The sequence below is a fragment of the Mesoplodon bidens genome (assembly GCF_964165515.1).
Source record: "Mesoplodon bidens genome assembly, chromosome: 5".
Lineage (NCBI taxonomy): Eukaryota > Metazoa > Chordata > Mammalia > Artiodactyla > Ziphiidae > Mesoplodon > Mesoplodon bidens.
In genome coordinates this window covers 108304640-108321932 of record NC_138161.1, presented here as the reverse complement: position 1 = coordinate 108321932, position 17293 = coordinate 108304640, and the positions used below count along the sequence as shown (strand labels likewise).

Genomic DNA, 17293 nt, shown 5'->3' with positions numbered 1-17293 from the left:
TAGGCCTGACTCTGGGCATTTCATTTCAATGTTTTAATGGGGAATATTTCCCCTTCAGTTTCACTGGAAGGTGTCAGTGGTAGGGGCTTTAGTTTAAAAACTTAGAAATCCCCCAAATCAGCCGTGCAAATGGCATCTTGGGTCCACCAGCCCACCGGGATGCTCATCAGATACCAGCATTTGTGTTCATGCTTCCTGGATCCCTTACTTCCTCCCCTCCCTCCTCTTCTGCAACCTGGTCTCTCCAAGCCCAGGCTCCACACATTGGCACTACTTTCTAAGGGAATCCAACAGTTTGTTTTGTCTATGCTTTTACTCATAAAATTTCTTCTGATATTCCTTACCTCCCCCATTCATTCATTCACTTATTCATTCAACAAGTATTTATTGAGTACCAGTCAAGTACCAGACATTGTTATAGGCACTGGGAATACAGCTATGAACAAAACAGACAGATATCCTTCTTACAGAGGGACATTCTGGAGAGGACTCAACTGATAGACACTTGTACACACTCATACACACATTCTCTATACAGTAAATATAGACAGTAGGTGTTCTATGTCTACTTATTTAAACCTACTCATTCTTCAGCCATATACCACCTTTCCTATTAAATCTTTGTTGATCCATTCTCTGCCCCAATACGGGAGGGAATTAATTGCCTGTCCTTCCTTCTCTCCTAGCTCTGTATTTGTTAGCTCTGACTGCTGTAATGCTTTCTGCAGTCTGCCTTCTATTAAAATGCTATTTGCTCTACATTTTATAAAACAGCATCTCATTGATTATATTATTTAATTCTCATAACAACCATAGGAAATGGCATTATCATTTTTATTTTACAGATGAGGATACAGAGAGGACAATAACTTTGCAACCTAGTAAATGTCAGCCAGGATTTCCCTCTTCCTTCCTCCTTCCTTCATAAATTTGATGAGCACAGGTTGTATGCCAGCCACAGTACTATCTCATGGACAGCGCAGGGGGCAGGGAGTATAACAGTAAAATTAGGCTTCTTGATTCCATGGAGTTTGTCAAATCAACTACACAAATAAATGCAAAAATCCAACTGTTATATAAGTGGTACTTAGGAAAGCTTTGTGGTTATTGTAAGATTATAGACAAGGGATTTGATCAAGTCAAGAAAACCAGGAAAGTCTTTCCTGAGCCATCAGAGGATGATTAGAGAACAGATGTGTGGACACAGCAGGGAGGTGGAGGGAGTTGGGGGTGGGTGGGCGGGGAGGGGGTGTGGGATGAATTAGGAGGTTGGGATTGACGTATGTGCACTGCCATGTGTAAAAGAGATAGCTAGTGGGAACCTGATCTATAACCCAGGGAGCTCAGCTTGGTGCTCTGTGGTGACCTAGGTGGGTGGGATGGGGGGGAGTGGGGTGGGAGGGAGGTCCAAGAGTGAGGGGTTAAGCACAGGCTTAGTTGCTCCATGGCATGTGGGATCTTCCTAGACCAGGGATTGAACCCGTGTCCCCTGCATTGGCAGGCGGATTCTTATCCACTGCACCACCGCAGAAGTACCCACATTCCCCATTTTAAACCATTTTTTTGTTAGGCATTCAGTCAGAAGTCCCTGAGATGCTATGGGCTGACTTCTCACAGATGATTTTTTTTTTAAAAGACAAATAGATCTGAGGCCATTATCTATTATAAAACAGGGCTATTTCTATTGTGATTTATAGTTTGCAAAGCTTTTACATATATGTTGTCTCATATGATCCTTACTAGTAGAGATTATTTTTTCCCTATTTTACATTGGAGACATAAAGAAGTTAAAATAAATGCTCATGGTGTTACATTTGTAAGCAGTGAAAACAAAACTTATGCTGAATCGTTCAGGATTTTTTTTCTTTTTTTTAACATCTTTATTGGAGTATAATTGCTTTACAATGTTGTGTTAGTTTCTGCTGTATAACAAAGCGAGTCAGCTACATGAATACATATATCCCCATATCCCCTCCCTCTTGCGTCTCCCTCCCACCCTCCCTATCCCACCACTCTAGTGGTCACAAAGCACCGAGCTGATCTCCCTGTGCTATGTGGCTGCTTTCCACTAGCTATCTAACTTACATTTGGGAGTGTATATATGTCCATGCCACTCTCACTTCGTCCCAGCTTAACCTTCCCTCTCCCCATGTCCTCAAGTCCATTCTCTACCTCTGCATCTTTATTCCTGTCCTGCCCCTAGGTTCTTCAGAAGCATTTTTTTTCTTGTTTTAGATTCCATATATATGTGTTAGCATACGGTATTTGTTTTTCTCTTTCTGACTGACTTCACTATGTATATCAGACTCTAGGTCCATCCATCTCACTGCAAATAACTCAATTTCATTTCTTTTTATGGCTGAGTAATATTCCATTGCATATATGTGCCACATCTTCTTTATCCATTCATCTGTTCATGGACACTTAGGTTACTTCCATGTCCTGGCTCTTGTAAATAGAGCTGCAATGAACATTTTGGTACATGACTCTTTTTGAATTATGGTTTTTTCAGGATATATATCCAGTAATGGGATTACTGGGTCATATGGTAGTTCTATTTTTAGTTACTTGAGGAACCTCCATACTGTTTTCCATAGTGGCTGTATCAATTTACATTCCCACCAACAGTGCAAGAGGGTTCCCTTTTCTCCACACCCTCTCCAGCAATTATTGTTTGTAGATTTTTTGATGATGGTTATTTTTACCGGAGTGTGGTGATACCTCTTTGTAGTATTGATTTGCATTTCTCTAATGATTAGTGATGTTGAGCATTCTTTCATGTGTTTTCTAAAAATCTGTGTATCTTCTTTGGAGAAATGTCCATTTACGTGTTCTGGACATTTTTGGATTGGGTTGTTTGTTATTTGTTATTGAGTTGCATGAGCTGCTTGTATATTTTGGAGATTAATACTTTGTCAGTTGCTTTAATTGCAAATATTTTCTCCCATTCTGAGGGTTGTCTTTTGGTCTTGTTTATGGTTTCATTTGCTGTGCATAAGCTTTGAAGTTTCATTAGGTCCCATTTGTTTATTTTTGTTTTTATTTCCATTTCTCTAGGAGGTGGGTCAAAAAGGATCTTGCTGTGATTTATATCATGAAGTGTTCTGCCTATGTTTCCCTCTAAGAGTTTTATAGTGTCTGACCTTACATTTAAGTCTTTAATCCATTTTGAGTTTATTTTTTCTGTATGGCATTAGGAAATGTTCTAATTTCATTCTTTTACATGTAGCTGTCCAGTTTTCCCAGTGCCACTTATTGAAGAGGCTGTCTTTGCTCCATTGTATATTCTTGCCTCCTTTATCAAAGATAAGGTGACCAGATGTGCATGGGTTTATCTCTGGGCTTTCTATCCTGTTCCATTGATCTATATTTCTATTTTTGTGCCAGTACCATATTGTCTTGATTACTGTAGCTTTGTAGTATAGTCTGAAGTCAGGGAGCCTGATTCCTCCAGCTCCCTTTTTCTTTCTCAAGATACCTTTGGCTATTCGGGGTCTTTTGTGTTTCCATACAATTTGTGAAATTCTTTGTTCTAGTTCTGTGAAAAATGCCAGTGGTTGTTTGATAGGGACTGCATTGAATCTGTAGATTACTTTGGGTAGTATAGTCATTTTCACGATGTTGATTCTTCCAATCCAAGAACATGGTATATCTCTCCATCTGTTTGTGTAGTCTTTAATTTCTTTCATCAGTGTCTTATAGTTTTCTGCATACAGGTCTTTTGTCTCCTTAGGTAAGTTTATTCCTAAGTATTCTATTCTTTTTGTTGCAGTGGTAAATGGGAGTGTTTCCTTAATTTCTCCTTCAGATTTTTTATCATTAGTGTATAGGAATGCAAGAGATTTCTGTGCATTAATTTTGTAGCCTGCTACATTACCAAATTCATTGATTAGCTCTAGTAGTTTTCTGGTATCATCTTTAGGATTCCCTATGTATAGTATCATGTCATCTGCAAACAATGACAGCTTTACTTCTTTTCCGATTTGGATTCCTTTTATTTCTTTTTCTTCTCTGATTTCTGTGGCTAAAACTTCCAAAACTATGTGGAATAATAGTGACAAGAGTAGACATCCTTGTCTTGTTCCTGATCTTAGAGGAAATGATTTCAGTTTTTCACCAGTGAGAATGATGTTGGCTGTGGGTTTGTCATATATGGCCTTTATTATGTTGAGGTAGGTTCCCTCTCTGCCTATTCTCTGGAGGGTTTTTATCATTAATGGGTGTTGAATTTTGTCGAATGCTTTTTCTGCATCTATTGAGATTATCATATGGTTTTTATCCTTCAGTTCTTTAATATGGTGTATCACATTGATTGATTTGTGTATATTGGAGAATCCTTGCATTCCTGGGATAAACCCCACTTGATCATGGTGTATGATCCTTTTAATATGCTGTTGGATTCTGTTTGCTAGTATTTTGTTGAGGATTTATGCATCTATGTTCATTAGTGATATTGGCCTGTAGTTTTCTTTTTTTGTGACATCTTTATCTGGTTTTGGTATCAGGGTGATGGTGGCCTCATAGAATGAGTTTGGGAGTGTTCCTCCCTCTGCTATATTTTGGAAGAGTTTGAGAAGGATAGGTGTTAGCTCTTCTCTAAATGTTTCATAGAATTCGCCTGTGAAGCCATCTGGTCCTGGGCTTTTGTTGGTTGGAAGATTTTTAATCACTGTTTCAATTTCAGTGCTTGTGATTAGGCTGTTTATATTTTCTATTTGTTCCTGGTTTAGTCTCGGAACATTGTGCTTTTCTAACAATTTGTCCATTTCTTCTAGGTTGTCCATTTTCTTGGCATATAGTTGCTTGTAGTAATCTCTCATGATCCTTTGTATTTCTGCAGTGTCAGTTGTTACTTCTCCTTTTTCATTTCTAAGTCTATTGATCTGAGTCTTCTTCCTTTTTTTCTTGATGAGTCTGACTAATGGTTTATCAATTTTGTTTATCTTCTCAAAGAACCTGCTTTTAGTTTTATTTCTCTTTGCTCTCATTTCTTTCATTTCTTTTTCATTTAGTTCAGATCTGATCTTTATGGTTTCTCTCTTTCTGACGACTTTGAGGTTTTTTTTTGTTCTTTCTCTAATTGCTTTAGGTGTAAGGTTAGGTTGTTTAATTGAGATGTTTCTTGTTTCTTGAGTTAGGATTGTATTTCTATAAACTTCCCTGTTAGAACTGCTTTTGCTGCATCCCATAGGTTGTGGGTCATCATGTTTTCCTTGTCATTTATTTTTAGGTATTGTTTGATTTTCTTGTTGATTTCTTCAGTGATCTCTTGGTTATTTAGTAGTGTATTGTTTAGCATCCATGTGTTTGTGCTTTTTACAGATTTTTTCCTGTAATTGATATCTAGGCTCATACCATTGTGGTCAGAAAAGATACTTGATACTGTTTCAATTTCCTTAAATTTACCAGGGCTTGATTTGTGACACAAGATACAATCTATCCTGGAGAATGTTCCATGAGCACTTGAGAAGAATGTGTATTTTGTTGTTTTTGCATGGAATGTCCTATAAATATCAATTAAGTCCATCTTGTTGAATGTGTCATTTAAAGCTTGTGTTTCCTTATTTATTTTCATTTTGGATAATCTGTCCATTGGTGAAAGTGGGGTGTTAAAGTCCCCTACTATGAATGTGTTACTGTCGATTTCCCCTTTTATGGCTTTTAGTATTTGCCTTATGTATTGAGGTGCTCCTATGTTGGGTACATAAATATTTACAATTGTTATAGCTTCTTCTTGGATTGATCCCTTGATCATTATGTAGTGTCCTTCTTTGTCTCTTGTAATAGTCCTTATTTTAAAGTCTATTTTTTCTGATATGAGAACTGCTACTCCAGATTTCTTTTGATTTCCATTTGCATGGAATATCTTTTTCCATCCCCTCACTTTCAGTCTGTATGTGTCCCTAGGTCTGAAGTGGGTCTCTTGTTGACAGCATATATACAGGTCTTGTTTTTGTATCCATTCAGCCAGTCTATGTCTTTTGGTTGGAGCATTTAATCCATTTACATTTAAGGTAATTATTGATATGTATGTTCTTATTACCATTTTCTTAATTGTTTTGAGTTTGTATTCTGTAATGGCCTATATGGGAAAGCAATCTCCAAAAGAGTGGATATATGTGTATATATAACTGATTCACTTTGCTCTACACCTGAAACTTGCACAACATTGTAATCAGCTCTACTGCAACAAAAATTTAAAAGAAAAGAATAACAACTCATCATATAGGCTCTTTTAAATCTGCTTTGCTGGAACTTTTCAAAAGGAATATCAGATTGCACTTTTAAAAGCCCTCTCAAGCCAGGAAAGTCAAATAAGGACTTACCATCAGACTCTGACTGCAATACATACAGATTTGGGTAAATTCCTCTCTTCTTGAGGTCCCCAAACTATCTTGAGGTTCTTGCACTTGCCAGGGACTGACCTTCCTTACTTTGCAGCTTTTCATGGAAGCTTGCCAAGTTCTTCAAATCGCTCTAATTGTAAAATATAAAATTGTACATTGTATTCTGTCATGGACATAATAAAAAGCTGTCTTTAGAAGGGAGGATTATATAATTTTTTAAAATAGCATATATTATATATTTTCTTTAATTGATCCAAATAAGACGTTTGCTTTTTAAAAATAAGACTGGAGTGCGAGCCATTATCTTGTAATAATTTATAATGGAGTATAATCTGCAAAAATACTGCATCACTATACTGTACACCTAAAACTAATATAATATTGTAAATCAACTATAACTTAAAAAAATGTTTTTAAAGACGGGGGCCGTCCCGGGTTCATCTTTTGGTCCACTCCTCTCTGATGCCCTGGAAGCTTTGGGACACACAGATTGGCTTTTCTCACTTGAGACCGATCTATAATGTTACTGTGAACACAAATCACTTTAAATGAGGTGAGCTTTTGTCCCATAGTATGCTGATACAGGAAAATGGGGAGTCACACTAGGTCACAAAGAAAAAAGCTATAAAAATAAGGCACTTTAAAAAAAGATCACGAACTACGTTCATGATAAAAAATAAAATTTCATTTGTGTCCTTCGACATAAAGCATAATGAAGCAGGCACTAACAGTTCACAGTGATCTAAAAATCACTATGAATAGTTTTCTACTGTAACAAAAAGGTGTTCTTTTTAGCACCTCAGAGCCAGAATCATCAATAATTGGCGTTCTCATTTGAATGTCATCAGGATCTGTTTAACGGACCTTTGACCACTCCCTGCCAAGTCTAGTTTGTTTCCCTGCCCTTCAACCACAGTTTCCGATGCCATTTTCCAAATTATACACTATATTTTATCACGAAGGTTAAATTTTCCTAAATAACAACGGAATTCTGCTTTCTGTTTTGGTACCGTATCTCTTTTTCTTTGCATCTAATAGAGGATATGTTTTTCTCAGTCTTCCCTGCACCTCATACATACCTAAAGAATATTTTTTGGTCAATTTTGGTGTATTTCAGTTCTATTCACCGTAGGTTTCCTGGCTTTATTCTTACACGCCATTACTGATATGCCCTGTTTCTGGTCTAATACTCCTTTCTGATCCTGTCTCTTTGGCGCCTTTTAAATCTGCAGCTCTGCGTAGCTACCCACATTCCATCCTGCTTTCCTGTCCTCTTGCTACTTTTACCAGTGATGCTTTCAGAAATAATCTCATGTACGTGGATTCTTCCACTTAAGGATCCTTTTCTTATCATTTATTTAAGTTTACTTAAGTTGACTTTCCTGAAATTCATTTTCTTTACATTGCTGTTTTCACTTCTTTGAAGTTTACACAAAGATTACCAAACTTTAGTCTTTTTTTTTTTTTTGTACGCGGGCCTCTCACTGTTGTGGCCTCTCCCGTTGCGGAGCACGGGCTCCGGACGCGCAGGCTCAGCGGCCATGGCTCGCGGGCCCGGCCGCCCTGCGGCATGTGGGATCTTCCCGGACTGGGGCACGAACCCGTGTCCCCTGCATCGGCAGGCGGACTCTCAACCACTGCACCACCAGGGAAGCCCAGATTACCAAACTTTAAATGAAGTTTCTTAATTAACTGAAATGCTCATTAAAGAAATAGCTTTAGTATTCAGGCCAAAAATCAAGAATAGCTAAATACAGCACAGTCTCACCTCTCTTTCTGCTCTCTCTCCCCAGGCCTACTCAGAGGTGTTTCTACCTGACCATGTTCCAGATATACTCTTCTGCCATTAATCCACTGAATGTGCTATAATTCTCTTGTTAAATAAACAGTTATGTCCAATATGCACTTAGGATGATGGTGAGTCTTCAATCTCACTATGACTCATCCATCCAGCTGAAACGTGGCAACATTTGTAAGAGATAATTAATAAACTGGTCAAAGCGTCAAAAAAAAAAAAAAAAAAAAAAAAAAAAATGAATCACTTACACTTTTGAATGTTTAATGAAGCCAGTAGAGAAATGCAAAATTGTCTTAAAGAGAATAAATGGCTCTCAGGCCAACAGGATCTGACTGTAATTGATTGAATATATTTAAAGAAGGCATGTCAGTCAGGGTGAGAGATTTCATCAGAGAGGATTCCAGAGCCCAATTTAGGCACTGTGCTTGCTTACAGCTCCATCAGCAGGACAATCACAACTGTGGAAATGGTGCCACTGGGAAGAGAACAAACTCTTAATACCTGAGCGTGTATTTATCTGGTCCATGTGACAGGTACATACATCTCCCTCTCTCATGACACCCCGGTTTCTGAGACCTGGTTGATGTGAGTATTCTCTGGGAGAGGTGTTCTCCTGGCAGCCTCTGGGACTAGAAGGCCGGGAACCATCCTCAGGACTTGGTGGCTCCCAGGTGATAATATCACCCGATGGAGCTTTTTGGAGTCAGTCACTGCTCTGCTTTTGTTGTCACCCTCTCACTCTCCCTTGCATTTCCATGAGTTCCTGTCTTCACACTTCTCCATTCACTAAGTGCTTACCTAGTGCCAGACCCCAGGTTCACATAAAGAGTGTAAACTCTGAAAGATCAGTCTTGATTTAGCCTTATGAACCCTCTAGGGCAGGGTCTTTTCTAGATTCTGGGAACCCCCTGAATCTCTATGGAGAACTTTATGTGTGTGTGTTTCTGGGGAGAGGGTCTGTAGACTCTTAAGAGGTTCTGTTGGCTGAGATAGTTTAGATCATTGCTCCGGGGAGCATAGTTTGACTTCTTGCGTATAGGGGAGAAGGGAGAAGGCCTGTACACCTGGAAGACAGACAAAGGATGCAGACGCCCTGGGACAGAGGGAGGAGGAGAATCTGTGGGTTGGAGGGGGATGATGAAAGTGATAGCACGCTATTCCGTAATGCATGTAGACTGCCATGAGGGTAATATTCTTTGGACATTTTCCCAACGTGTTTTTTTTTTTTTTTTGACTGATTGACTCCTCTTTGTGGGAGGAGGGGTGGGTGGAGTGCAGGGTAGCAGGCCCAGTTCTCTCAAGCATTTTTGGAGACACGGAAGGTACTTTGTAATGGGGGAAGGAAATTGCTATGGGGTGATAAGAAACAGCACTGGGCTAAGTTTTGCAATTTTAAACCCTGTATCTATGAATAGTCCCTGCAATGTAATTCACTTCAAGTCAGTACAGTTCAACTCATTTCAACAAGCAATAACTGAACACTCCTTGTCCACATTATTCCAGCTTTTCTACTGAAAATTTGGCAATGGGTTATGGGTCATGAGCTACTAACTGGTATTGTGTCCACAGGCTGACAGCAAGCAAGCTTTTAGCGTACCACTCTGGTATCACTAGGGGGTGTTCATCTGGCTTTCCTGGGATACTCCTGGTCTAACTGTGTTGTTATTAATAGCACCCAATTCAGACGACAATTTATATAGTCACCTCTCTCTATAACACTTGTATTGCTCTAAACTTGTTTAATTTGTTTATATGCCTCTGGAGCTTCCCATTAAACTAATGAGCTTCTTGAGGCTGGAAGCATTGTCTCATTTATCTCTGTGTCTAGCACATGCCTGCTATTCTCTGGACACTTAAAAAAATATTTCTTCAATTGAACTGAAATTAAAAACAGAATGAAGAATGGGCCTTAGAGTAGAAATGGTCAGCTCACATTGTCTTCCGTGTGCTGCTGAGGCCTGGACTGGAGGCCCAGCTCTGAGTCACTTATGAGCATCGTACATTGGGAAACTTATTTAATCTTTTTCAACAAAAGGAAAGTGTGTATAAAGTGCTTGGTGAAAGGCGTTTCAGTGCTCCACTAATGTTAGCTGCCGTCACTGTTTCCAAATTATTAGTTGTTAATAATATTACTATAATCACTTTAAGTTTATTTATTTATTTTTAGCTGTGTTGGGTCTTCGTTGCTGTGCATGGGCTTTCTCTAGTTGCGGCGAGCTGGGGTTACTCTTCGTTGTGGTGCGCAGGCTTCTCATTGCGGTGGTTTCTCTTGTTGCGGAGCATGGGCTCTAGGCACAGGGGCTTTAGTAGTTGCGGCATGTGAGCTCAGTAGTTGTGGCTCATGGGCTCTAGAGTGAAGGCTCAGTAGTTGTGCTGCACGTGTTAGTTGCTCCATGGCATGTGGGATCTTCCTGGACCCGGGCTCAAACCCGTGTCCGCTGCATTGGCAGGAGGATTCTTAACCACTGCGCCACCAAGGAAATCCTATAATCACTTTAAATTCCAGTTTTCTTAGCTGGAAATGGAAGGTCATCGTTCCTGCTTTACTTTGATAATGAACATGAAGACACTTTGGAAACTACATAGAGCTCTCATTGCATAGCCTGTAAAAGAATGCACGTTGACAGGGAGGTTTGTGCTTATAGAACTGGCATAACTTCAGTATATTATACGAGGAGCTAGACTGAATGGTAAGATAAGCAACCTTTTAAATATAGTATTTTAAAAAGATGAAAAAATGGCCAGATGGGGAGGGCGGGTAGAAGTTGATCTGTTCCAAAGTGTAGGAATATAATAAAAGCATGTGGGAAAAGACAGTGGGATGGGCTCAGACAGGTGTCCAGAATTTAGAATTGGGACCCTGCTTGGTATGAAACCAACAAAGCATTGCTTCTGGCGTGGTGAGGGAACAGAGCATCCCAGGCTTGGCGTCTGGGGAGCAACAGCTTGCGTGTGGAACAGAAGAATAGTTATGTCGGGATAGAAATTCTACTTTGCAAATTGAGTCAAGAGCTTGTATTTCTGAGGTGAGGTAAGCATTTTATCAGAGGCATGCCAGATGTGGACACTACCTGAGGAAGCCATTTGACACCTGCGTGCACTGCTAATAAGAGAAAGGAACCGTAGAACTAAGATAAAGTGATAGTTACAATGGGAAAAGTAAAAAAAAAAAAATTAAAATAAAAAAAATCATAAGTGGAAAATGCATTTAATACACCTAATCTACTGAATGTCAGAGCTTAGTGTAGCCTACCTTAAATGTGCTCAGAACACTTATATTAGCCTTCAGTTGGGCAAATTTATCTAACATAAAGACTATTTTATAACAAAGTATTGAATACCTCATATAATTTATTGAATACTATACTGTAAGTGAAAACCAGGATACTGTAGTTGTACGGGGACAGAATGGTTGTGCATATATTGGTTGTTTACCCTCGTGATTGTGTGGCTGAGTGGAAGATGCAGCTGCCACTGCCCAGCAAGAAAAAAAAAAAAAAAAAAAAGAGAAAGGAACCTAGTAACTACACATGAAAGCAGCTTTCCATCAAGGATCACAGAAACTTTTCTAATAATATATCTTTACCAACTGAGACAGAGAAGTAGGTGGATTTAAAGGTGCATGTTCCAGATCCATTATTATCCTAACAGGCAATTCTAACAAAAGCAGAACTATTGACACTAAGAATACTTAGCTCTAAATCCAGTAAACCCAGGGGTCGAATTTCAGGTCTATGTTAGGGGAAATAGTAAAATAGTAGCAGCAGCAGTAAATGTTTACATAGCACTTGTACATAGTAACACACAGCAACCCTGGGAAGGGGGTACTATCAGCACCCCCATTTTATAGATGACAAAACTGAGGAATAAAGAGGTTAACTAACTTGTTCAAGGTCACAGCCAGTAAGGGGCACACTAGGCTTTGAACTCAAAGTGTTTTGGTCCAGAGAATGTGCTTTTAACTCGGACACTCTCCTTCCTCTCAACTGTAGCCATTATAACCAGTATAAAGTACACCTATGACTTTGTGGGATATAGCTGTGGGACCTAGGCCATAAGCTTCAGGTGTGGTTTTCCATTCTGTCCCAGGCTTCCCTTGGAAGGAAGAAGTTTGTCCAGATTATACATTTATTAGAGGTCGGTCTCTTATCTTTTTGTTATTTGTACCCTCATGGCACGTAGCAGCTGCTCAATAGCCAAAATAAACTAAGTTGTCTCTGCAGTGTTTTCCCCTTGATATAAAATTCTTTTTGCTATTAAACAAGAGAGGAGAGTAGGAAGGCATAGCTCCCTCTACCGCAAACCCTTAAAGGCAACCTGGGATTTAGTTGTTCATCCTCTTTTGGTCAAACACTTTCACCAAATCTGACTCCAAACTCAAGGCCTTTTCTAGCCCCTCTTGCCCATGATGGTGCCCTGGTTCCAGCCAAGGGAATCATTCATTGCTGCCATCACCCAGTCCTTCTGTCACATGGCTCATGATCACGTCTGTGAAGGCTGTGGATTGAGTTCAAGACCTGAAGGCTGACAGATCTGGGTTTGAATCAAGGCAGCAGAACTTGCCAACTGTGTGGCCTTGGACAAGTCATTACATTCAGCCTTTCTGAGCTAAGCCTCATCATTTATGGAGTGAGGGTCATATTATCCTACTCAGGAGATGCTTGAGAGACTGAAACCATACAGCACATCATGTAGTATAGTGTTTGGCATGGGGTAGCCACGTGCTGAAATTGTAGAAACTGAATTTCCCAGTTAGATGACAACTTCTTGGAGGCCTGGGGTCAGGTTTAAGGAAGGATCTTTGTCAGGAATCCTTCTTCACTCCCTCAACCCCTCACTCTGTACTCCCCTTACCTTCCTCAGCTTCTTCACTCTCTGCCCCTCCCACCAGTTTCATCACCAAAATTCCAATTTGTTCATTTGTTGTTTGTTGTGCTTAATCAATGTTTGGGGTCATTTTGGTTCTGTCCCAGGAGATATTTGGCTACCGGACTCAGAGCTGCCGGAAAACCCTCTGCCTTGCTGGATCTATCTTCTCCTTTGGGATCCTCCCCTTGGTGTTTTACTGGAGACCTGCTTGGCACGTGTGGGCAAATTGCATCCCGTGTTCCTTGCAAGAAGCAGATGTTGTGTTGCTGAGGACAACAGTAAGTGTGTACCTGCTTCTGTACCTGGTGGCCCTTTTTCCTGGACACCTTGTTATGGGATGGTTGTGGGGAGATGAGCACAAGGCAGGCGGCAGCTGGATATCCAGCCTCAGGCTCCATCACAGCCTTACATTTACTTACCAAGAATTCAATAATCTGTGTATGATTGGATTTCATTAAGAAGACGTAATTCATAGGGTATTCCTTTTAAATTGTGATTTTAGTGAATGTCGGAATAGGGAATAACTGTGTTAATAGCTAAAAATAATAGTGTGAAGTAGTTAAGTCAGACTATAGGTTATAACGTTCATACTCATCCTTCTCCCCACCCCCATCCTGACATATCAATGCCTATCACAGCCCCCCTCCACTGGGGTATCCCTGGGGGAAGAGAAGGTGGGGAGGAGGTGGGAAGTACCCCTTTGAGGAGGATCCTGTCTTCCCCTGTTCCTTTGAGAGAGCCATGGTTATTGATAGGAGTCTGTTGCATCCTGTAGATATGCTAGGGTTTAAAAGTGTGGCTATCTTGTCCCGGAGTAGATTGCAGCTTTCTGCTAATACAAGGTCCTGGTGTTAGGGGAGTTCCCCTGTATTGGCTCTGATAACACTTCCTTCTAGCATTCATTACACTTAGACAAAGTGCCTTGTTCCTGCTGGACTGTTAGCTCCATAAAAGAAGGGACTACCTCTAACTTGTTAACTGCATCCCTAGTTCCGGCACATCGTAGGGATTCCATACATATGTGGTGGCTGACAGGCTAAAGTGAACATTCCTCTTCATAGAAGTCAAAGTGCAGTCTCACAGAGGACACTTTTCGGGCTGACTTTTACTGAGTGTGTCTAACAATACGTCAGCCCAAATGACCCAGAATGACAACCAAATTCTTGATAAATCAAACTCTGCTAGGCTGTTAGCTTCTTTTTTTAATGTAGCAACCTCTCTAGATAAACATTCTATTCATTTCAGTGAGAGAAGAGGATAGCAGCAAGTCTCATAACTGGTCCCAAATTTTTTTTACACATTTCAGTCTGAGTTGGAGCTAGACCTCAATGAAACTGGCAGTTGGATGAAATTTGTCTTTGTTGACCTGCCCCCCTCCGGGGTCAGCCCCATCCCTCATTTCTGGCTCCTGGTCACTTCAAGAGCCACCCGTTCTATGTCCCAGCTTAGCTGACATGTGGACCATATTAGAGGTGAGAGCTGAGGCAGCTCCATCCAAGTTCAACTATAATTTAACTCAAGATTCTTGGAGAATAGACTTCAAGACATTAAGAAGGCAAGATGATAGTGGAGTCAGAGCATCTCATATTGATGATGTTGGGCTGGGAGCCTTGCTCCACTGCTGCCTCAAACTATACTTCATGAAGGTTCACAGAATATGCATGAGAGAAGAGTGCTTGGCGCTCACCAAGGAAGATCTCGTCATTTGATTGGGGAGGAAATGGGGTCTGGAGAGGGTGCATATTTTAGCCACACTCCTTGATAAGTTAGGGGCCTCACCAGGAAGAAGTACCATATATCCCAGTTCCTAGTTCAGGGTTGTCCCCACACACCTGCACGTAGATCAGTGGTTCCCAAACATCAACCAGCATTAGAATCATCTGGAGGGCTTATGAACCGATTGCTGGGCCCCCCTCTCAGGGTTTCTAATTCTTTAGATTTGGATTGGGGCTCCAGAGTTTGCATTTTTAACAAGTTCTCAGATGATGCTAATGCTTCTGGTAAGGGACCATACTTTGAGCAAAACTGCTGCAGATAGTCATCCCTCCCACTGATGAGCTTACTTGGTCCTTGGGAGAGGAATAGAGGCCTGGACATTTGCTTTATGGCTCAGCCAATATATAGTTATATGGTCTCAAGGGGACTGATCCAGATTTAGTAAAGTGTTATAAGTGGTCCTGCTGTATACAGTCCCAGTGTCTTGCTGGAGCAGGGGTAGAGAGAGGTTTATTTTCTGGGGCTCATGGTAGGGATGTAAGGACTTATGGAAGACCACTTCTTTGGGATACTTTCATAGTTCAACCCTTTCCATGTGAACTTAAGGACCTATGAGATTCTTATTTTTTGTCATGAAAGGAGGATTTGGAAAAGTACTTCACTCTACCCTGCAGGTGCTTTCATTTCGCCCAACTAGTTCTCAGGGGGCAATGCTTTTGTTGCAGCAGAAACAACCTCAGAAACAGAAAAGCTTTCTGTCTTTCAGAATGTATCACCAGACTCTTCAGATCTGAGAGCATCTGGTTGGCTGAGCTATAAGCTCCGAGGTTGCTGGCAGAGTCAAGGCACAGAGAGAAGCAAGAGGAAATGAACAAGGAATTGGCAAGGAAGGGAGCAAAATGAAAGAAAAGGAGAGGGAAATAGGTAAAAGAAAAATTAAGAGGGAGAAAAGAGAAAGATCTAGTAAGATACAAGCTACTATGTATGACATAAAATACTATGATATACAACAAGAATGTATTGTACAGCACAGGGAATTATAGCCATTATCTTGTGATAACTTATAATGGAGTATAATCTGTAAAAATACTGAATCACTATGCTGTACACCTGAAGCTAATATAATATTGTAAATGGACTATACTTCAATAATAAAACCTAAAATTTACAAAGAAAGAAAAGAAGATCTGGTAAGAGTGAAAGAAATAAAAAAATGTCAACCAACATGGAGCCAGTCCATTATGGGATTCGGAGTCAAAAGTTTTGACTTCTAGTCCCAGCACCTTAGGTACACGACACCTTAGGTTTGTTACTTAATGTTTCAGGACCTCAGTTTCTCTATTTGTAAAATGGGCCTAGTAAAAGCACTTGTTCTTTCTTGGGTTGGTGTGAGGATGAAGTGAGATTACATATGTAAAAACCATTTACAAACTGTAAAATGCATCATCAAAGATAATTTTGATTGTGTATGTGTTTTTGATATAACAGCTTCACAAGCTTGCTGTATGAAAGGGCTAGCTATAGGCTAGATACACCCATGTATAATGGCCCTGCTCATCTGGATGCTGTGTCCTTCCCTTATTTTCCAGGAGGCCTGGCACTTCCTTCCAGGACAGGAGACATGGGAAAGATGCCCTATAACTAGGAATCCCCAACACTCGTATGTGCTCAAGCAGGTCACCTCTCCTAGTTGCATGTGATCAGCTTTGAACTGGACATATAGCAGAAAGATTCAAAAGGCATCGGTGCCTCAGGGAGCTGCATTCCATCACCCTGCCTCTTTCTTTGGCTCTTTGAAAATCTATTAAGCCTTTCTCCCATTTCACTGCCCTCTGCAACTAATCAGAGCTATTGAAACCAGCTTCAATCTTGTCTTTTTATCTTGATTTCAACCTTAATTTTTAATTACCTGCTCTTGTGCATCATTTTAAATGGATTTGCTATGCCAGAGACTCTCCAAATAAATGAGGTGCTAAATTAGTCTTTATGTAATTAGATAAGAACCCGATTATTTCAAACACTTTTACCATGTGAGCCTTAGATAAAAATAAGCTTTGAGAGTCAATAGATTAAAAGTCTGCTGTAAGGTTATTTGCATTAAAATGACACCTTAAGAAAGATATTATTTGAATTATATTATAATAGCTATACAGTAAAGATTTCCCAGTAAGAAAGACTGGATGACTCTTACCTGAAAATGTGTTGCATATCTGTTTTTCATGTTATTAAAAAATCAGTACTTGGTATTTATCATCAGTCTTACACTGGTAAGATTACAGATCATTATCCCAGATACTGATTAGGTAGTCATTTTTTAACATTAAAAAAAATAATAACGTGATGTACTGACTGAAAATCTTCAGCACCTAGTTTATTTTCTGTTCCCCTCCTCTTATTAAGCACCTCTAAGAGTGAGATTTTTCCAAAAGATAAGAGTGATTACATTTCTATTTTATAATTTAAAAGTGACATTTTATTCATTATTCATCTACTTCTGAATTTTAACCAATATCTGTAGCGATGCCACATTTCTATGCAAATAACATGATTTATATTCATTGGT

General features: G+C 39.9%; 1 protein-coding gene across 1 annotated transcript in view; it reads left to right on the top strand.

Moving 5' to 3' along the window:
• The window catches only part of ATP13A4 (ATPase 13A4), a 163105-nt gene that overhangs the window by 43346 nt on the left and 102466 nt on the right, over nt 1-17293 (top strand). Inside the window, exon 2 of the mRNA XM_081234115.1 lies at nt 13119-13292. Within this exon, the coding sequence (XP_081090241.1) occupies nt 13119-13292 (174 nt within the window). The remainder of the gene's footprint in view (nt 1-13118; nt 13293-17293) is intronic.